The sequence below is a fragment of the Macrotis lagotis genome, chromosome 6, assembly GCF_037893015.1.
Source record: "Macrotis lagotis isolate mMagLag1 chromosome 6, bilby.v1.9.chrom.fasta, whole genome shotgun sequence".
NCBI lineage: Eukaryota > Metazoa > Chordata > Mammalia > Peramelemorphia > Peramelidae > Macrotis > Macrotis lagotis.
Genome location: NC_133663.1, coordinates 204,030,659 through 204,053,565, shown reverse-complemented (window position 1 = coordinate 204,053,565; position 22,907 = coordinate 204,030,659). Strand labels below are relative to the sequence as shown.

Genomic DNA, 22,907 nt, shown 5'->3' with positions numbered 1-22,907 from the left:
ACACTAAAAATTCTTAGTAGTCATATGATAAAAAGCTAGAATACATATTTATTCTTGTTTAATTGGACCTGCTAAAACATGTGTTAGGTGAAATGAAGTTACAAGGCATAAAATTTCATGGTATGTCAAAATTGTAATTTGTTTTAATTCCCCTGACACTGCCCTCTCCCACTTCTAATTAATTTAGTAAAAGTTTATAAGTAGCCAATATAAAGTAATTATGGTAGGAAGTAAGATTGCTAAGGGGCACCTAGAAGTCCCAGATTGTCCCATAGATCAAAGGAGCATAGCAAAACAGTTACTTGCAAACCATACTATAAAAAGCTAAAAATCACATTCTGAGACTATGTGCTAAATTAGAGGAAGCCAGTTAGGCTTTTGTTGTAAGGTTCTTTTAGATTACTTCTTTGGTCTGAAAGCCTCAAATTAAGCTCCAGAGATCCATAGTAAAACTAGCAGCATATCAAATATTGCTGATAGCTTTGAAATCTGGTTATGTTAATAAACTTATCTTAACATGTCACTTCTAACTTTGAAATGATGCAGATATATTCCTAAACTAGCCCCAAAGTGGCAGATAAGAGTCTGTCCCCCAAATTCTTATCTCCAAGCACTCTTCTACCTCTCAACCTGGGTCCATACTTCTGAGTGTTCCCAATTCTAATCCTTGGCTATATGACTTTCCCTACTCCCCATTCTCTATCTACTATGATCCTTATCCCCAATGTCATCTGTTTCTATACCCAAGTCATTTGTCTATAGACTTTGTGTCTTTTGCCTCTGTGACTTCTATGCCTAATTAAAGTCAATCAAAGCGTTATTCCCTGCTGCTCTTTAGACTTTCTCAGGGAGTTTTCAAAGAACCAGTAGTGCCTACCTCCATTTGACCCATAGAGATTTCCTTGTAGTCTCATTATTTTATCCAACTAATAATTCCATAAACTAATTCAATTCACATGGCAAGAGAGTTACAAATTATATCACTGGCAAGGAAGACAAAGCAGGTTTCACAACTTTGTGTCAGAGTTTGTTTATAGTAATTCCTGTTATTTTAATGCTAAAATATTCTGGTTGACACAAAGTTTGTGCAGAATAATAGATCTATTTTGGGGGGGGGGAAGAAAGGAAGACTATAAAGATTCTTCACTCTATATGATTAGGAATATTCATGCTTAGTACCCTTATTAATTAAAAAAAGAAAGCTCAGAGTCTGTCTAATTGCAAAGAATAATAAAACAAAGAACCACACACATTTCAAATATACAAGACAGTCAATTACTTTTGAAGAGAAAAGGTGTTAATTTAATCTATGCTTCTTTTCTTTTGAAATCTTTCCAATAAAGATTTAAAAACTTTCTCAGATCCCCTTGTCCTTTCTTCTCTGGTGGAGGAGTTTATGTGCATTTTCCCTAAAAGTGAAGGTTGACTTCCAGATAATTTTCCCCCATATGATTGGTAAGACTTACTACGGATAAAATCAAACCAAGTGAGTTTTGATTTACTCTCTCCAACAAAGGTCATTGATTTAGAAGAATTGGGTTGTGAATGAAAAGACTTACCAGGTTTATTGTATAAATGACGGGAAATATTGTAATCTGGATATCGAACAGTAAAAATAGAGCCTGCTTCAAGCTGGGGAACTTGTAAAACAAATTTCACACTCATTTCTTCCTTGGAACCAGGCCGTAATGATGATATAGACAGCAATTGTGCTTTACAAGGATCTTTCATTTCCTGAACATGAGGACAGCCATAAGGGATCCAGCAGGCACAAATTAAGCAGACTATGTAAGTAGATGTTAGACATAAGCCATCCTCAAAATATGAATGATCCTTTACACACTTCAGGAGAATTTGCTTATAGATGTCATTTTTTATTTTCTCCTGGGGAATGGACCTGATGATACCATTAACAATTCTTTGAGGAATATTCCCACCATCAATGGTATATGGTTTGATGTATGTTAAACACCATGGAAGTTCTCTGATTTTCTCATCTTCAGTCAAAGGGTTGGGATCAGCTGGAGTTTTAGTCCAAATATTCATGAGTGGTGGATGTTTTACTTGGTGTTTACAATCTGGTAGAATCTCAGTCTCATGATCAAGGTCTAGACTTTTTAGCTGTGATGAAGGTGTGAGCTTATGACTTGCTGTTTGCTGATGTGTCACCTTGTATTTAGAGTCTAGTGGAACCTCTGTCCAGTGGCAAGATTGCTGTGGGATCTGGCAGATGGGTTCTACTGGAGTAGCAGTCTGAGATTTGGTGTTGAATTGCATAGTGCTGTGATTTTGCTTAGGTGAAAAAACTTCCCAATTGTCAGAGTATGATGGCTTTCTTGGTTTGGAATTCTCAGGTGCCAGCATAGTTTGTTGCTGGGGAAATGAGGGAACTCCATCACAGTTATTAGAATCAAATATGATCTTGGCATCCTGAACTAGACTAGAGGGAAGGATTACTTCATTTAGAGCTTCCAATGTCACTTCAGTCTGGTGATCAACATCTGGGGGTGTCTTAGACTGATGGTTTGTCCTCGGAGAAATCTCACCCACATTATCCAGGTCTGACAGATGGTTGGCTTCAAAATCAGAACTTGGAAGCAGTAGTAAGTCATCATCCTGGTCATCAGAGGTCAGAGGAAATGGAGTCCCACTGTCTGGAAACTCCTTAATTTCAGACCTGTGATCTAAAATTAATATGTCTATGGATTCTTGGTCAGTTACAGCTTTGGACTCATAATCCAGATCTATTAATGGCTTAGCATCTTCTTCCTGGTGGTGAGAGCTTGGTGTGCCCTTGTTCTGCTGTTCTGGGATAATAGGAAGTATCACCAAATGATCATGGCCCAGTGCATCCATGATACTATGATCGACATCAATTTGAGTCTTGGTTTCATAATCCATTTCTGGTAAGTTGAGATCTGCTATAGACTCAGTCCAATGACAGGCAGCTTGGAGACCTTTGGGAATTGTGTCTTGGTCTATTAGAGTTTCATTCTGTTCTAGTTCTGTTAAATCTTCATTCTGAAGACCAATGCCTGGTACAGTCAGGGTCTGGTTATCAGTACCCAAGAGCTCTGTGACATTGTGGTCTGGACCTACTATAGCCTCTCCCCAATGGGTGAGACCAGATTCAAGCTCTACCTCTTGGTCAGTGTCTGATGGAGGCATGGCCCAGTGATCAAGAACCAGAATAGTGTTATCAGAATGTTTAGGAAACCATGAAATATCAGCCTGGTGGTTATTATCTGGAGGAATCTGATCCTGGCAATTGGGGTTTTGTGGAACCATGATCCTACGATCTAATTGCAGGGCAGCATTGTACAAATGGTTGGGATCTGATGCTATCTCTACTTGTTGGAAAGTATTTAGTGGATCTTGGGTCCAATGATTACAATTCATTGACACCTCTTTCCAAGTACCAGGATCTGTTACAGCTCCAAGCCATTGATTTGGTACTGTTGTAGGTGTTCCCAGTTGGTTGGGGTCTGGTGGAACCTCTATCTCCTGTTTAGAGTCTGGTAGAGATGTAGCCCAGTATTTGAGAGGAAAAAAACCATCAGCACAGACTGGGTCAATGCTTGGTGGAATCTCAGATATGTGCTCAGGACCCAATGATTGTTTGGTCTGGTTTTCTATGTATTGGATAATTCCATGGTCAAATGCTGTAGCCCAACAGTTGAGATGTGGTGGTAAAACCATGGGCCAGGAGTTAAGATCTAGTGGAGCTTTGGCCAGATGTTCAAGATTACAAGGAGGCTCTCTATTCTGCACATCCTGGGCCCAGTGATTGGGAACAATCACAGAAGCTTCTGTATTGCCACTGAAGTTTGATAGAGGTATGTCCTGATCATGTTGTACTGATGGAATAGTGGTGTCACTAACTTCAAAATGATTCTCATAGAATTCTGGTACATTCTCAGGGGATTGGAAGGGTGCAAAGGTGGTGGAGACTTCCCTATGGTTAGGGCATGCTGGTGGCATAGCTGTGGACCTGGCCTGTTGACTGCCGCATAATGAAGCAGAAGCCCTGTGGATCCAAGGTTCATGATCAGGAGGCTGTAACAGTGTAGTTTTTTTCTTTAGATAGTGGTCAGGACATATTGTCTGTGAAGTTGTACCCTTAACCCAATGGTCAGAGTCTGGTGGTGCAATTATAGAACAATCAGGGGACAGTGGTGAAAATATGGCCCTGTGCCAGTGGTTAAGGTATTGCTCCAGGGAGTTTGCTTTTTTAGACCAGTTCCTGGTACTTTGTGAAAGTGGAGTCTGTTGATTAGGCTGTTGTAATGGTGCAGCTGTTGGCTGGTAGTTGTGGTTCAATGATGGTACAGATGTGGTCTTGAGCTTGTGATTTGGACACGTTTGATCCTCTATCCAATGGTCACAGCCCTGGGAAATCATTGGAAGGTGGTTGGAATTTGATGGTTTTAAAAAATGATCAGGGATGGATGGAGCCTCCACATGATGGTTAGAGCCTGGTGAAAGTGTTCCTTTGTATTCATAGAGTGGGAAAGATGGATTAGGTACCCTTGCCCAGGAGTCAGGGCATGGTAAAGACAAAACTGTGGTTCCTGTTGATGGGAGGGAAGTGACCTGGTAGTTGCATTGGTGTCTTGGCATACCTGCCTTTTGGACAGCCTGGGGTAACTGAGCAGGTTCACCCCCAATTTTGGGAGTTCGGGAGAATGTAGCTAAGGTCTTATGGTCAAAATGAGATGGCACCTTGATCCTGCTCTGATAATTGAGATGAGGCATGAGTGCAGACCTGGACTGGTAATCTTGAGGGCATAATGATATACTCCGGTGTGAAGAATATGGTATTGCCACCTTCTTGGCTGGGTGATAGCCTTTTGGCAGGATTTGAACTTGGTTTGCTGATGAAGAGATTGTGAGTAAGGGTAAGGAAATGCTGGACATATAGTATGCGTGTAAAAGGCAACTATGGGGAATAAGAAGCAGTGAGAAGGAATAGCTAAGATCTAATCTTAGATTATAATAAATGCCTGACACATGAAGAACACTTATGTAAGGATTTTTAGTTTTTAAAATATTTTCATTTGATCCTCACTATTCCCCAACAATGTATAAAGGGCAAGTATTATTAATCCCATTGAATAGGTCAGGAAATGAGGTTTGAAGGAGTTGTGTGATTTTCCCAAAGTTCTATTATTTTGTAAATCTAATTCCCAGTTCAATGCTCTCTCCACTGTACTGTCAGATTACATTTCCTGAGAGGACCAGGGACATACACGAATAGATTTCAATGAAGGGGAACAATTTTTTTAAAATGGTAGGTCAATGAAGTTATAAAGAAGAGGGGTAAAAACTATGGAAAGATATAATGGTGGGCCATTTGAGATAGATAAAAGTCAAAGATCTCACCGTTTAGTGGTTTCTTTTGTCTTCTCCCCATTGATCTAGTGAAGATTTTTCTTTAAAAAAAAAGTTAACAAAAAAGTAAAATATTTTAATAAACCAGTTATCCACATACCTAGATTACATCTTTTTCTTTTTTAAAACCCAATACCTATTAACTTTAGGCCTGTGACTTAACAATATCTTTGATTAAAATTCTAATAAGAATATTAATTGATAAGCATTTATTGTTTACAAAGCACTTTTCATACATTACAGTAAAATAATTGACATTTATATAATGCTCTGTCATATACTTAAGATATTTCATCCCCAGAAGGGTAGATACTATAGGACAGAACAGAGCGATATTAATTAACTTTCCTAGGGCCATAACAGTTAGTTAAAAACATTAGATAAGAACTGAATCACAGTAGTCTAGAATCTATGTTCCACAGAATTTGAAAATTAAAAGAAAACTCACATCAGGTATCCAGTTCAAACCCAATGGGAATCACTACTCTTATCATCCTCGATAAATCTCTACTTAAAAATCTCCAAGGAGAAAAGACAAGGGCAGCTCTAATTGTTAGAAAATTTTTTTTTTCAGATATCAAATCTAAAGTAACTTCTGTGTAACTGTCATCCATTGTGCCTGGTTCTGCCCTCTGGATCAAACAGAATAAATCTAATACTCTTTCCACATGGGGACCCTTTCCAAGCTGGCCAGGAAATAGTATCTGTCTGAGAAGTCAAGTAGATGTACAACTGAGTTTTAATTAAAAGTTTATTTAAATCATCCATGAAAGACCAAGTGTCTGTATCATGTTTTCAAAATTTGAATGGGAAAACTACCATGCTGCCAAAGTTGGAGGAATTTGTAGTGCTACTAAGATCTTGTTATGCCATGACCTTCACGATCACTTCTTATATAACCTCTGCAGTTTCCCAAAGTCTTTGTACCATCTGAAAAAAACAATCTGGGATTATGGAGAATAATGCAAATTAGTGACACTGCATAACATTCCCAACAATAAGGGAAGTGATCTTAGAAGATACTGTCAGGTATGTAGCATAGAAGAGTCTAAGATATAAAATCAATGGATATAGAATCAACGGACCCTTTTAGGGGTACTATACATAGCACTATACATAGTAAAATTTCATAGTAGTTTAACAAGCATAATCATTGACAACAGAGGTGCCCCCCAGGGAAGTATATGTGGCATGTGCCCTGTTGATTGCCTGGCAGGAGTGGATAATACACAATTCCACATACGTCATGCTACTTCACTGAAACAAAGGTCTCAACATTCTTTTCTCTTCATATTCCACTGCTCTGCATGCTCAGGATTTTAATGGCTTAATGATCAAAATTATTTCTTTGCCTCTCATCACTTTAGTTGCCAATTATAGCCCTGGGTAGGAAGATCATTGCCCTTTCTTTATCCTAATCCTCTTTCCCTCCCAATCCCCAGGTATTGTATACTCAGCATAGCAGCAGGTTTTCTCAGTGATCCATTTTCCATGTTCAATAGCTCTAATGTTTTCTTCCCATCTCCACAGTTCACCTGTGCTGTTTTTCCTGAAGGATTAACATCATGTTATTAGGGTCATCAATTTGTAAGCTAGTCATTACCATTCAGAAGAGACCCAGTTATATCTCCCTTAACCCTTATGAAAACTCTTAAAAAAAGAAAGATAAACAACAAATTTCACTGAGATTAGTTTATACTAGAGAAAGAAAATATATTCTTTCCAGGGAAATTTTAATGGGAATATAGATGATTTCTGTTAAAGTAGTAAAGGTAGAATCTCTTATATTAACTTACTAGCTAGGAGATAATTCCATAGAAAGCCTTTTCTAGTTATCTGAATCTCAAGTTTTCCAAGACCAGCCTTATACTGTTTTCTGAATCTTAAAAGACCTTAAATGTGCATGTAAACTATATAAACACTGTTTTCATTAGCATAGGTTGGGAACAAGAAACCAACCCCCTCATTTTATAGAAGAGAAAACCGAGACCCAGAGTGATTGCTCAGTATATCACCCTAGAGGTAAATGATAAAGGGAGAATTTGAACTCAGGTTCTTTCATTCCTTTCCACCATGGTACTATCCCAGATGGTAGAGGTGAGATGAAGGGGGAAAGGGAGAATTCTACTAAGAACATATTACAGTTATCCAGAACTTAGTAGTTCTAAGTGTTTTTACAAGTATGTCATTTGATCCTCACAATGTTATTATCTCCAATTTAGAGCTGAGGAAACTGGGGCAAACAGAATTTAAGTGACAAGCTCAAGGTCATATAGCTAGTAAGATGTCTAATTTGAACTCAGATCTTCCAGACTCCAGCCAGAACTCTATTCACTGTGCTACCTAGCTAAATATAATGAAAGGCAATGTGCCTAGGGATCAGACAACTATGTAATATCAAAAGCAAAATTTGAGTTAGGTTCTCTCAGACTTAAGACCTAAGAGTCAATACACATTCTAAAAGCATATGAACATTTATCTTAATTAAAATGGAATACAATGGATTAAATTTTTTAGATATTTTTAGAGAATTTTGTTTTGTCATTTTAGATAATAAGGAATGAACCAGATTATCATAAAACTAAGGCAGAGGAACACTAGCATGGGCCACCTAGCCATTCTCTGAATCTTATCCACAGAAAGTTTGGTGTCTCAATTTGAAATTCTCCTACCTGGATCTAATTTAAGTGTAAAATACCTCTCACCAGGAGGTGTTCAAGAGAAGCTGGAAAGATGAGGAACCTAACTAGTGCAAATGCAAATGTCCTTAGCAGCCACAAGTTTCCCCAATAGAGGAAAACTAAGGAACTAAGGATTTCCAGAGTAAAAAATAAATACATACATACAGAAAAATGTAGGTCGTTCTCTTGAAAAAGACTGTCCTAGGATGCTGATATGTTTGCCCAGGAACCTATAGGAGAAATGAGCCCATGATGCCCTGTCCCAGATACAAAGACAGGCCATCACTGTGACATCATAGGCCCTCAGCTTTATGTACCTTTGCAGTCAGAGTTGACTCATTCACTTTTGAGTTGGAGAGACTTGGGAGGTGGGAGAGCATGTTGAGGAGGGAGGAGACAATGGTATAAGTGCAAATGGGGGAGATACAGATTTGACCTATCCATCCCTGTTTTCTAATTATATCAAACATTTGCTATTTGTCTTTACCAATTCACTAATCGTTTTCAATAAACACACACACACACACACACAGACACACACACACACACACACACATATACACACAACCCCCACAATTCAATAAATTCCAGTAGTTCCTATCACTCCCAGGATCAAATATCAAATCCTCTCTTGATATTTATTCTAAAGTCCTTCATAACCTACACTACCCTCTACCTTTCTACTCTTCCTAAGGGTTCTTAAACCTCAGCATGTACTCTGAGAGCCAGTGATAACTGACTTCCTTGCTATTCCTTGAAAAAGACATTCCATCTCCTGACAATTTTCACTGGCTATTCCCTATGCCTATAATTCTATCACTGGAGGAGAAGCTGGGGAAGGGACAGATTTAATCCTAGAAAGGTGAGTCCAGCTAGGGAGACCTTCCAATTTCACTGCTGTTGGGGTAGTGAGAATAATTGATATGGTCCCTTCCATTTCACCCCCAGTGGATCTGTTCCCTGAACCTTCCAGGACTTTAAATATACCATAACCCCTGAACTTACAGGTGAGACTTCCCTAGAGCCATTATCTTCAGTTTTGGGCAGATGCTTGTTAGCATACTCAGAGAAAGCTGTTCTAATAGGGCCTAGCTGTGTGGCAAAGTATAACTAGGTATTGCTCTGGGTCCACAAGAATATCTGAAGTCAGGAATGGTCTGCCATACAACAGCTCAAAAGGGCTAAGCTTAATATTTTCCTGTGGAGCAATACAAATTCTTAACAATCCCTGCTGGAAGAAGAGTTATCCAGTCTCCTTTGGTCTCTTGGCACAGCTTGGATAAGGTGCGTTTGAGAGTGCATCTCAAATCTTTTCTACCTTTCCTGATGCTTGAGGACACCAAGCTGAATGAAGAAAGTATGTGATGCTCAAGGCTCTAGCTACTCCTTGAGTGATCTGAGAGACAAAAGCAGGGCCATTATCACTCTGCAAAGAGCAGGGTAGGTGGAAGCATGGAATTATCTCCTTCAAAAGGACTGTGGAGACTTCCTGAGCTCTCTCAGTTCTACAAGGCCTGCTTCCACCCAGGAGGTGAAGGTATTCACCAAGGAAGAATTTAAAGCCTGGACAAGGGGGCATATGGGCAAAGTTGATTTGCAAGGCCTTCTCCAGGATAGGTACCTCTCCTTTGCATAAGTTTTAAAAATGTAGGCTTAATTCCACCCTCAAGGTTCACTTGAGCACAAATGGAGCAGGCTCTGCAGACTTGGCTGACAGTCTCCCTTAATTTGTGACTTGTAAAAACAAGTTATTAGAGAATAAAGGGCACCCTTCCCAAATGAGTGGCCTGGTGTAATCCAAAGAGAAGTTTCCACTGACTTTCTTCTGGGATGAGAAGTTGGTGTGAGGGTACTTGATACCACCCAGAAGGGGAGAGAGTATAACCCCTGCCTTGGCGAAAGCTTGTTCCTAAGGGCTATAGAATGGGGAGAAGGATTCAGGTAACTGCGGAATTAAAGGAGCCAATGTCATAGGCTGACAGGCTACTCACTTGGCTGCTGCATCAGCCAGGCAATTCCCCACAATTATATCTGAGTCACCTGTCTGATGACCTTTGCAAAATATGACTGCTACCTCTTGATGTTTTTGAACAGCTTATAGAAGATTTAGGATTTCCTGACTGTTCTTAATAGGGGAGTTTTGTTTTGTTTTTTTTTACTGTGAGATAACCCCTCTCTTTCTAAATAGCTGCATGTACATGTAAGATTAGAAAGGCATACTTTGAATCAGTAAAAATGTTTATTCTTTTGCCTTTCCCTAATTCTAGAGCTCTAGTGAGTGCAATCAACTCAGTTTTCTGAGCAGAAGTCCCAGGTGGGAGAGGTGTAGTTTCTATAGTATCTTTAAGGTTGACAACTGCATATTCTGATTTTCTCTCTTTCTTTAAAATAAAACTTGACCCATCTGTATACCATTCCTCTTCTGAGTTAGTAAGGGGGATGTCCTTTAAATCAGGTCGACTGGAATACACTGATGTAAGGTCTCCTCACAGTCATGAATTAAGCAAGCAGCTGATAGATTTTTGGGAAGCAGAGTTGTCAGATTAAGGCTGTGACAGACCCTGGGAGATAGATCAGGTGTGTCTAATAGAAGGGCCTGGTATTTAGTGAGCCTACCACCTGAGAGCCAATGATGGCTTTTTGCTTCCAACGTATTCTGGACTCTGTGGGGTGTAAAGACCTCCAGAGATTGGCCTAGAGAGAGTTTGGTAGCCTCTTCTATCAGAAGGGCTGTGACTGCAACTGCTGGAAGACATGCTGGCCATCCCAGAGCTACCTGATCTATCATACATATGCTTTGAGAAATAAGCCACAGGTCTCAAATCTGGGCCCATTGTCTCTCTCTCTCTCTCTCTCTCTCTCTCTCTCTCTCTCTCTGTGTGTGTGTGTGTGTGTGTGTGTGTGTGTGACTCCTAAGGCCTGACCTCTCCTCTCATCTAAGTACAAAGTGAAGGGCTTATCTAGGTTTGGTGATTCTAATGCTGGAGAAGAGGTCAGTTTACATTTTAAGGTCTCAAAAGCTTTTTCTTGATCTGGACCCCAATCTAAAAGTAGATTGTCAGGCCCTCTATTGCATTATAAAGAGGCTTAGCTATTCCCCTAAAATCTGGTATCCAGTCTACAAAATCCAGATATCCAAAAAAAAGCACATAGCTGCTTCTTAGTGACTAGGGGAGGGATGGATAGAATTGCTTGTTTTCTCTCTGCCTTGAGAGAACGAAAGTTTGGGGTGAGCTCATGGCCCAGGTATTTAATGATTTGAGAGGCTATTTGAACTTTGTTCATTGGCATTCTATATCCTCTTGATCCTAGGAAATTTAGAGTTTGGGAAGCAGCTTTCAAAGCAGATTCTTGAGTTGGACTAGAAATCAAAATATCATCAACATACTGGATTATGGTGCTGTTATCTATCTTTAAGTCTCTTAGATCTTTTCCTAATGCTTGACCAAAAAGATGAGGACTGTCCCTGAATCCTTGTGGGACTACAGTCCACATCAGTTGCTGTAAAGGGAATCTCCCAGGAGCTGTCCACTCAAAAGCAAAAATATTTTGGGACTCTTTATGAAAGGGGATAAAAAAGAATGCATCTTTAAGATTCAAGGTAGAAAACCACTGAGTATTCCCTGGTATTTGAGTGAAAATTGTGTAAGGATTTAGAACAATGGGGTGTAATGGGATTACTGCTTCATTTATAACTCTCAAATCTTATATAAAGCAAAATTCTCCATTAGACTTCTTAATTTCAAATATTAGACTATTATAAGGAGAATGACAGAGCACTAGAAGGCCATATTGTAGAAATTAGTAAATTTGAGTCTATAATCCCTCCTTTATCTCAGGATATCTCAATTATCTCAATATCCCTCAGGATATTGAGGCCTTTGAGGGAAAGAATTAGGGTCTTTAAGGCAGATTGACACTGGAGTGGAGTGGTGTGGGTTGTCCTTCCTGGTACAATTACATTCCAGACCTCAGGATCTACCTCTTCCCAGACTTCCTTTCTAATAGAGGACAACATGGAATGGGAGGCTTAATGAGAGAGAGAATTGAGTTCCCAGCTTTACAATCAAATCCCTTCCCAATAAGGGAGCAGAGCAGGAGGGGATTACTAGGAAGATGTGTTCAAACAATAGAGCTTCAAACTGACAGGGAAGAAGTCCTGTCTGTAAACATTTTCTGTTTCCCTTCAATGCCCATGGCTTTACATTTAGAGGGCAGAAGCTCACGGGAATGGTCAAGCAAAATGGAATAGGTAGCCCCAGTGTCAATAAGGAAGCTAATTAGCTTACCTCCAACATCTAGTATGACTCTGGGTTTAGCTATGGTGATAGAAATGGAGGAGTCTAGGTTAAATCTGGCTTCTAGTTAATTCTTTCTCAGGGAGGCACTGGGCACTGAGTTGAGGCCTCTGCATCTCCCCATTCATTCTGGGAATGGTCACATCTCCAATGTTGATTGCCTTTGGTTGGGACCAGAGAAGTGAGACTGCCCTCCAGGGGGGTTCCCAGAGGGGGACTCACATGGCCAATGACCCCTTCCATGGCAACATTGGCAAGAACCATGAAACTTCTTTGGGATGTGTCTAGAGGGACATTCCCAGAAGCTATGACCTATGCCATTACAATGAAAACAGATCATACTATGATTTTTCTCATCACACTCAATTTGGATCAATGTACAACATGGAAACAATGCAAAGACTGACAAATTGCTTTGGGAGGAGGGAAGTGAGATTGGGGGAAAAAATTGTAAAACTCAAAATAAATAAAATCTTTAATTAAAAAAAAATGGATCATACCCCAGGGGACCTATCCCCAGCTGGACCCAAGTCATGTGTCAGGGCAACCAAGATCTGGGCAGTTTGTTCTTTGTTGGCATCTGCCAACAATTCTTTCTTCTCTTTGGCACAAAGAGACCTCTCTTCTGCTAGACATGTATCTCTGTGAATGAACACATCAAACACCACCTCCAGCAATTTGACCATAGGTGTCTGGGAACCCAAGTCAACTTTCTTAATTTTCTTAAATATATCTCGTACAGGCTGACTGATAAAATGCATGCCCCCTAAGATAAGGCTCCCCTCAAAAGAAGTAGGATCTAAATTAGTATATTTCTTCATTGCCTCCACAAGTCTAGGGTGAAAAAGAGCTGGATTCTCCGCAGAACTGAGTTATCTCCTCCAATCTGTCATAATATACTGATTTTTTTATTCCTTTTTTCATTCTTTCTGCCAAACAAAATATATGATCTCTCTTTTCTCTGTCCCTATTGGTTTGAAAATTCCATCAGCTGCTGGAATTGCTATGGCCCGGGGGAAACCTGTCCAGCTCTCTTGCCCTTGTCTCTGCAATAAGAGTCTGCCTCCCTTTGAGCTAAGTTCCAAATTCTCTGTTTCTCTTCATCTGTGCAGCAAGTGGAAAGGATAATATTTTCATCTCCCCAAGATAGTTCATACTGAAGGAAAATCTTTCTGAACTCCTCAGCAAACTTCTGAGCATCCTCCGAATAAAGCCCTAATTTCCCTTTTATCTGACTCAAATCCATCATTGAAAAGGGAACATGGACTCGAGTTATCCTTCCCTGAGCATCTAAAATTTCCCTTAAAGGGCACAGTCGAACAAGAATTTCTCAATGGTTTGGAGTAGCTGGGTTATTTAGTGAAGGGAAGTCAAATGGAGGGGTCAGAGGCTCAGGTGGGTTAAGGGAAGTGAGGGAAAGGTGAAGGAGGGATGGGGGAGTGGGAGGGGTTGGAGAGAGAGTAAAAGAACCCAGGATAAGGGGGTTTGTGTTTGCTAGGAAACAGAGTTCACCAGAGGCATGGGAGGAGGAGGTAAGAGATAAGCAGTCCCTCTCCTAGTAAGAGAAGGGCTCTTCAAAATTTAAACCTTTTAAATTCAGCTTCATGCCTAGAGGCAAGCTTCCTTTTGGAGAGGTTTTGGCTTCTTCCTCTCCAAGAAGAAGCATAGGGAGGGGGGAGTTCCCAGGGCTTCAGCTAAACCTTCTCTGGCTGGATTGTAAGGAACACTAAATTTTTTTAAAATTTTATTTATTCTTATTTTTGTACAAATGAGATTTTTATACATTATTAAAATATTCTTGTTTAAGAATAAACATAATATCCCTCCCCCCCAAAAATATACACCCACATGAGCGATAAAGAGAAAAAAATTAAAATTAATAATAATAATAGGTGCAGTGGACGGAATACTGGCCCTGGAGCCAATAGCACCCGAGCCCAAATCCAGCCCCAGACACCCAACAATCACCCAGCTGTGTGACCCCAGGCAAGCCACCCCAACCCCATTTGCCCTAGATACCTAATAATAATAATAATAATAATAATAATAATAATAATAATAATAATAATAATAATAATAATAATAGTGCTTCAGTCTGCGGAACACTAGATTTTGATGCTAGGGTGTTTAAGGGACCTGGATTTGAAGGCCTAGGAGTTGGGGGATGGGTTAAAGTTTCCAAGCCAGTAGAACTGCACTGGGTTCTGGCAGAGCTAGGGAAACTACTGGAGTTGGAGGTGCAGCTGGAATTGGGGGAAACTGCTGAATTTGGGGGCATGTATAACATTACATCATCAATTATATCTATCTCTAAGTTTCCCTCAGTTATTGGGGATTTTGTCACCAAATACTTTTCCTTTTTTGTAAGTTCTTGGCAGCTTGCTAATGCCATAAAAGCTTGAACATAGCTAGCTTCTGTAATTCTCCCTGTCCTACAAAATTTGTCTAATTCTATAATGATTTCATATTGCAGAGTGGCATGATTTGGCCAGTTTTCATATCCTTTTAGATGGTAGCTAGGCCAATCCTGTGTGCAAAACTTAATGAGATTTCTTTTTTAAAACTTGCAAATCTAATTCCTTCCAATGAGATAGCTCCTGACCCAAAGGAGATCCCTTTGGTACAGAGTAAACCTTTCTCATGCTTTAATTCTCTTAACTTCTAGATAAGGGGAGACACAACAGTCCTATTTACAACTAAATGTCCTTCCTAATGACCCACTCTACACAATGGGATAAACCAAACTCAGATTGCCTCTCTGTGGTCTCTCTTGACTTCAACAACATCCAGCATGACCACTTTTAAGGGAGCCAAAACAAGATTAGCACCTGGGAAGCTAGGTCCATGCTAATCTCCAGGAAGGAGAAATTCCTACTTTTCTAAAATTCTAGTATTTACAAAGGGCTTTGCTTCTCATCTATGGAGCTCACCAGTGGGTCTCAATCTAGCTTTCCAGTCTGGGCAGAGAGAATCCCTTTGTGGTTGTCAAAATGTAACAGCTGATTTGTTTCTTGGGTTCAGTTCTGCCCCTCGAAGAATCACAACTCGGACTCAGGAATGCAGGTTTTGGAAAGAAAATAGAGATTTAGTAAAGAAAGTAACAACATATTGAGAAAGGGATAGAAAAGTTGGAAAGAGTTTTAAGAGAAGACCATGTGGATTGCTAATTGAATTTGGCCAATCTAGCTGCCCAGGGTTCAGCAGGAGACTGGAAGGTCAAAGAAGCCACCTCAGAAATTTTCAGTGTGAACATTTGCACCTCAGAAATCAGTAATGATGGTTTGATTGTTTTGTTAATTTTGATACTTAAGAAAATGTCAGCAATGAAGATTAAACTGTGTGTGAAGTACATTTTTTTTTTTTCTGGAGAGTCCTTATTAACCACTTATCAGCATTAGCCTTGTATTTCTCTACAAATAAATTGCCTTAAACTCAAAATGAATGCATTAGAAAATCCAGGAAATGATCTAACTATAAACTGACAATGATAAACTGATCAAAGCCTTGAGGAATATGAAATATTATAGAATACAGAACTCATAGAATAGACTTTGTAGAGAGAAAGTAAGGATGGAAAGATCTAATAAGATGATGCTGTATTAATAAAGATAAATGATAGTATTTGGCCTATAGTAAGGCAAATGAAATGAAAAGGAAAAGGAATAAAGAGTCTATGAAACTAGATACCTTCCATAATCAGAAGAAAAAGTTTTCAATCTCAGTGACTGAATAGTTGTGGAATTAGTGAGATACAGTGAAAAAAAATCAGAAAAATTGGCTTCAAATCATGTTTCTGATATATATATTACTTCTCTCAATTGCCTCAGTGGGAATAGATGTCTTTTGAGTTGTCTTCCATCTTAAAAAAAATAAAAAATAGGAAAGTTAGAAGAAAGGGAAATCTTTGTGGTTTGTTTTAGTTTTGTATGGGGGGATAAAAAGATTTAAAAATGAAACAAAACGATGAACCTATTATCATTACAGAAAATACAAAGAAAATTTCAAAAATCCATAGCAACAGTGGCAAAAAACTGCGATGCAGACCATTTGGCAATACAAGCTCAAACAATGCAGTGACTTTCTAAACTGTTGGGAAAAAACAGACCCAACTGACTTTCAGATGGCAAAATTACTGACCTACAAGGGAAATTATAATGAAAATATGCTGGCGGGGGCGGAGCCAAGAAGGGATCCAGTCTTAGGAGCTCTCTGATAAGATTCATCAGCTAAGGACTCTAACTAAACTTTCAAGAGACAGAACCCACAAAGGGACCCAGTGAGGCAGTTCTCCTACTCAAGGTAACCTGGAAAAGAGCAGAAAGGCTCTGCTCCCCGGGGTCAGAGAGGCGGCCTGCCAGAGGGGTGGCCCACCAGAGCCAAAGAACCTCAGCCTCCTGGAGGCAGCCCCAGGGCGCTGGGGGCCGCAGCTCGCAGCAGCGGGGTAGTCTTCTGAGCTGCACCCCGAGGAGCACTGAGCACAAAGTGGGGGAACAGCAGGGGATCTCTGCCAGAGCCAGCTCTTGGAGCCCAGCCCTCAGGGTACACAGCAAGCTGCATTGTCTTTCCCCAGCTCTGATCCAGGAAACAGAAGCAGGCGGAGCTGGTAAGCAGGAGCCCCCAGGGCATGAGCTCATTGAGCTGAGGGAGGGGAGTGAAGAGAGAGAGAGATTGCCTAGCTCTGTCCTCTGCCCCTGAAACAGGACTCTGGGGCTCTGACCACATTCAGACCCTGATCGCAGTCTAGGCCCCCCCATAGAACAGCAGCCCCCCCCCCCCCCCACATCAGCCCCTTGGCAGAGGGGGGCACTTATGGTCATTCACAGACCAGGAGGGAGGACAGAACCTCACACACTGAGACCCTTGTGGGAGTGTCCCAAAACCTCAAGAAACACCCCAAACCAGGCCCAGGCTGGGAAAATGAGCAAGCAGAGAAACAAAAAGAAGACTATTGAGAAATATTTTGCAAATGAGCCCAAGAAGGATCAAAATACTCAGTCTGAAGATGAGGAAGCACAAGCTCCTGCATCTAAAGACTCCAAGAAAAACAGAAATTGGGCTCAGGCTATGATAGAGCTCAAAAAAGACTTTGAAAATCAAATGAGGGAGTTGAAAGAAAAACTGGGAAAAGAAAGGAGAGAGATATGCAGGAAAAACATGAAAATGAAGTCAGCAGCTTAGTCAAGGAAATCCAAAAAAATGCTGAAGAAAATAGCATGCTAAAAACCAGCTTAGGTCAAATGGATAGAACAGTTCAAAAAGTTATTGAGGAGAAGAATGCTTTAAAAAGCAAAATTGGCCAGATGGAAAAAGAGATAAGAAAACTCTGAGGAGAACAAATCCTTCAGACAAAGAATAGAATTCAGGGAGATTGATGAATTTAACAGAAATCAGGAATCAATACTTCAAAACCAAAAAAATGAAAAATTAGAAGAAAATGTGAAATATCTCATTGAAAAAATAACTGATATGGAAAACAGACTTAGGAAAGATAATTTAAAAATTACTGGAATACCTGAAAGTCATGATCAGGAAAAGAGCCTTGACATCATTTTCAAAGAATTACTACAGGAAAATTGCCCTGATATTCTAGAAGCAGAGGGCAAAATAGAAATGGAGAGAATCCACCGATCCCCCAGAGAAAGAGATCCCAAAAAACCAACCCCTAGGAATATTATAGCCAAGTTCCAGAACTCCCAAGTCAAAGAGAAAATATTACAAGCAGCCAGAAGGACACAATTCAAATATTGTGGAGCTGCAGTCAGGATCACACAGGACTTAGCAGCAGCTACATTGGAAGTTCGTAGGGCTTGGAATACAATATACCGGAAGGCAAGAGAGCTTAGAATGCAGCCAAGAATGAACTACCCAGCAAGGCTGAATGTCCTCTTCCAGGGAAAAAGATGGACTTTCAATGAACCAGGGGAATTTCAAAGGTCCTTTTGGAATGGCCAGAGCTAAACAGAAGGTTTGATCTTCAGATACAGGACTCAGGTGAAGCATGGAGATTGGAGGAGAGGGGGGAAATATGAGGGACTTAATGAGGATGAACTGCATGTATTCCTGCATAGAAAAATGACACTGATAATACTCATATGAACCTTCTCAGTTAATAGAGCAGGTAGAGAGAGCTTTTATAGTTGAAGCACAGGAGAAAGCTGAATTCGAAGATAAAATATGGTGTAAAAATGGAGTCAATAGAAAAAAGAGGGAAATGGAATGGGAAAAAGAAAAAGGAGAGGAGGAATAGTCCAAGATATTTCACATAAGGTTTTTTTTTATTACAATGAGCTATTGCAATGATATGGAAGGGGGGAGGCAAGGGGGAATGAGGGAAACTTTGCTCTCATCAGAGATGGCTAGGAGAGGAAACAGCAAATATACTCAATGGGGTATAGACATCTGGAGTAAGAAGGAGGGGGGAGCAGGGGGAAGGGGTGGGGATGTGAATAAAGGAGGAGAGGATGGACCATGGGGGGAGAGTGGCCAGATATAATACAGTTTCTTTCTTATTTCTTGCAAGGGGCTGGGAATGGAAGGCCTGCTCAGGACCACAGGGCCAGGTGGATTTTGGGCCTAAGGGGTGGTATGGGGGCTCAGGGCTTCTTGGCCCCGGGACCAGGGATCTGTCTGCTGTGCCACTCAGCTACCCTACAGCAGAGTCATAGTGAAAGGAGAGAGAAAATAGAGTACATGGTAGTGGAGAAATAAGAAAGGAGGGAGCTGCAATCAGCAATGGCAATGGTGGAAAAATTTGGAAATAACTTTTGTGATGGACTTATCATAAAGAATGAGATCCAGACATGACAGAGTTGTTGGTGTTGGAACAAAGACTCAAGCACATTTTTTGTTATGATTATTTGGGGGAGGGTGCAGGGCAAGTAGGGCTGGATGGCCTGCCTGGGGCCACATAGCGGGGTGATCTTTGGGTGTCTGGGGCCGGATTTGGACCTAGGTGCTCCTGGCTCAAGGGCCAATGCTCTGTCTGTCATCCAGCCATCCCTACTATTATTACTATTTTATTTTATTTTGGGTCTTTTTTTCCTTTCTTTTTTTGGGGGGGTTTTTGCAGGGCAGTGGGGATCGGGTAGCTTGCATGTCATATGGCTGGGTGATTGTAGGGTTTACGAGGCTGGATGTGGACTCGGGTGCTTGTGGCTCCAGGGCTGGTGCTTCGTCCATTGCGCCACCTGGCCATGCCTACAATTATTACTATTATTATTTTTTATTTTAATTTTTTCCTCTCCCCTTTATTTTTTTCACCCAAACAAGTCTATCTATATTCATGGGGGAGGAGGAGGGGTATTTTGTTTATTTGTAAACAAGAATATTTTATTAATGTAAAAAAAAACATTTGTACAAAATGAGAATAAAAAAATAAATAAATAAATTTAGAAAATATGCTGGCACCATATTTCAAGATATTTTCTAAGGAAGCATCCTATAATTGGCAAAACAAACAAATAGTCAAGACAAATCAAAAAGAATGAGATTTAAAGCACCTAGGCACCTACTAGTTAAAATCTCGAATTATAATCATAAACAAAAAATACTTCAGGTTTTCGTGAAAAATGTAAACATCACTTACTAAAGAAGAATAATTAAAATGCCCCTAGAATTTTCAAAGGAAATATGGAAGAATCACAGAAACTGGAATAAAACATTTTCAAATTAAATGTATGAGCCTTGAGACCAATATTATCTGTCCAGAAAAACTGAGCATTCTCTATAAAAACCAAATATATATATAGACATTGGGAAACAAATGAACTGAAATATTACAAAGAAATATATATTTCAAGGAGGTCTTCAAGCATCAAGACATTGTTAATTTTAAAAATCCTAAATTCATTGTATTTACTGATTCAATAAGGATTTCAAGAGGCATTCTGATCACTAAGATCTTCAGGAAGGTATTTCAGAAAAAAACAGGGAAAAATTAGTCAGGAGGAGGTGCTTTTATTATGTTTGAATTAATAATAGGAATAAGAAAATTTGTATTCCCTTCAAAATGAAGGACTAAGGAAAAGCAAGTCTAAAAAGAATAATACTGGGGTGGCTAGGTGGCGCAGTGGATAAAGCATTGGCCCTAAAGTCAGGAGTACCTGGGTTCAAATCCAGTCTCAGACACTTAATAATTACCAGCTGTGTGGCCTTGGGCAAGCCACTTTAACCCCATTTGCCTTGTAAAAACCTAAAAAAAAAAGAGTAATGCTAAAATATAAATTTACTAAACTGTCCAATAAGATCCAGAGAGTAAAAGACTGGATTAAAAAGCCCAATTCAATTATAAGGCGATCATAGAGAAAACATTAAGTTGCTGCTCTTTTTTTGGGTGGCTAGGTGGCGCAGTGGATAGAGCACCGGCCCTGGAGTCTGGAGGACCTGAGTTCAAATGTGACCTCAGACACTTAATAATTACCTAGCTGTGTGGCCTTGGGCAAGCCACTTAACCCCAATGCCTTGGAAAAAATCTAAAAAAAAAAAGGAGAACATAGAGAAAACATTAAATCTATTATTTAAATATTAAATTATTTAAAATGAAAGACTAAAGGAAATACCTAATTTTTGAAAATAACTTCTTAAAAACTGGAATCTGGCAGGTTTCAGGTATATATCAGGATCTTACACTATATTCTACAATATATTTGAAATGGATATGTTACCTGTATAAGAGTGAAGACAATATAAAAATATTAGATGAAAAGCAGGTGACTCACAATTACAAGTAGAGGATCAACTCAATAAAAAAGGAACTGATGCAATTACAAAATACAAAACAGATCATTTTTGATTACATGAAACTGCAACATTTTTGCACCAACCAAAGTAAAGCATAAGAAGGGAAATCATCAATTCGGAAAAATTGTTATCAATTATCTCTGATAAAGATGTGTTATTCAATATATAGAGATAACTAAGAGAAGTATAGAAAACCAAAAGCCATTGTCTAATAGAGAAGTTATCAAAATAATTTAAAAATTCTCCAAAGAATTTTAAATTATTTAAAACTATAATAAAATAATGTAGTACATCACTAATATGAGAAATGTTATTCAAATTAACTAAGGTTTCATGTCATCCCCAGCAAATTGACAAAGTCGACAAAACAAAGGAATGGTCAACTTTGAAGGGTCTGTAGAAAGACCACCACACAATTTTTTGTTGGTGTGGTATGCTGATTAAAAAACAAAACAGAACAAAACTGGAAAGCAATTGAGAATTATGGAAATAAAGTGATCAAAATGTCTATAAATTTTGATCCAGATATTTCACTGCTAGATATATACTTCAAGAAAATCACTGACAAAAAGGAAGATTCTAGGGGCAGCTAGGTGGGCAGTGGATAGAGCACTGGCCCTGGAGTCAGGATTACCTGAGTTCAAATACAGCCTCAGATACTTAATAATTACCTAGCTGTGTGGCCTTGGGCAAGCCACTTAACCCTATTGCCTTGCAAAAACCTTAAAAACAAAGGAAGCTTCTTCTTATATCAATATTATTTAGAGTAGCAATTTTCATTAAGTTGGAAAGAGTAGATTTCCAACAATTGGCAACAAAGAAATTATGGTACATGAATGCATAATAGAATCATTTTATAGAAAAGGATAAAATTACTAAATATAGAGAAATACAGTAAAGCTTACACAAACTGATACAAAGTAAAATAATGAGTTTGGAAAATTACAAGTGCAGTCACTATAGAACAATATATGTAAAAATTACATCAATAAATATGTTATAGAATATATAGAACCTTCCTTACTATACCTGCTTGGGAGTGTGTGTGTGTGTGTGTGTGTGTATATAATAGTGGGATTCTTGTTTAAAGAATTTAGTAATTTTCTTTTATGATTCCAAGTTTTTTTCCAAAATAATTGAAGCAATTTATATCTCTATCAGCAGTGTTATTAATATACTTTTTTCCACCAATGATTTTTTCTTTAAATCATTTGCATATTTGCTGGATATGAGTTTCTGATCTTGGTTGTTTTGATTTACATTTTTATTGGTGATTTGGAGCAGTCTTTCATATAGTTCCTGAGAGTTTGCAATATTCTTTTGAAAATTGTTTATCCTTCAACCACTAATCCAGTAGGAAAACACTTTGGTTTTATATATTTTGTGTTTTACAATAATTTTTTATATATAAAATTTGTATATATATGTGTGTGTGTGTGTAAATATATACATGTATATATATACATACACATATATATATATCAGACTTTTATTAACAATATTTAATGTCATTTCTCCCTATGTGACAATTTCTCTTCTTATTTAATTGCATTATATTTTCCAAGAGCTTGTATTTTATGTGCTCAAAATTCTTTATTTTCTCTTTTATGATCTGTTATTTTTTGATTAGGAATTCTTCTACTTGTCTTAGTTATGAAAGGCACCATCTTCTAGTATCCTTTGGGTTTTTATGTGACCTTTTTATATTTAGTTTGTATAAACATTTGGAACTTATTGTGGCATACAGTGTAAGCTATTAATATAAGTCTATTTTCTGTAAAACTCCTTTTCAATTTTT

The 22,907-nt window shown here is 39.0% G+C and overlaps 1 protein-coding gene across 5 annotated transcripts; it reads right to left on the bottom strand.

Annotated features, from left to right (window-relative positions):
• Positions 1-1,275: 1,275 nt before the first annotated feature.
• Positions 1,276-8,311, bottom strand: LOC141491370 (uncharacterized). Of its 5 annotated transcripts, none has more exons than XM_074192265.1 (5): positions 8,238-8,311; positions 6,845-6,940; positions 6,211-6,335; positions 5,383-5,432; positions 1,276-4,874 (listed from the first exon to the last, which is right to left on the bottom strand). In XM_074192265.1, the coding sequence occupies exons 4-5, from the start codon at positions 5,411-5,413 to the stop codon at positions 1,303-1,305; spliced, it is 3,603 nt and encodes a 1,200-aa protein (XP_074048366.1). In that variant the 5' UTR covers positions 5,414-5,432; positions 6,211-6,335; positions 6,845-6,940; positions 8,238-8,311; the 3' UTR covers positions 1,276-1,302. The 5 variants fall into 5 exon arrangements, with proteins under 5 accessions (XP_074048366.1, XP_074048367.1, XP_074048364.1 ...); XM_074192266.1 differs by having other exon boundaries at positions 6,211-6,321; XM_074192263.1 differs by having other exon boundaries at positions 6,850-6,940.
• Between the last annotated feature and the right edge of the window lie 14,596 nt (positions 8,312-22,907).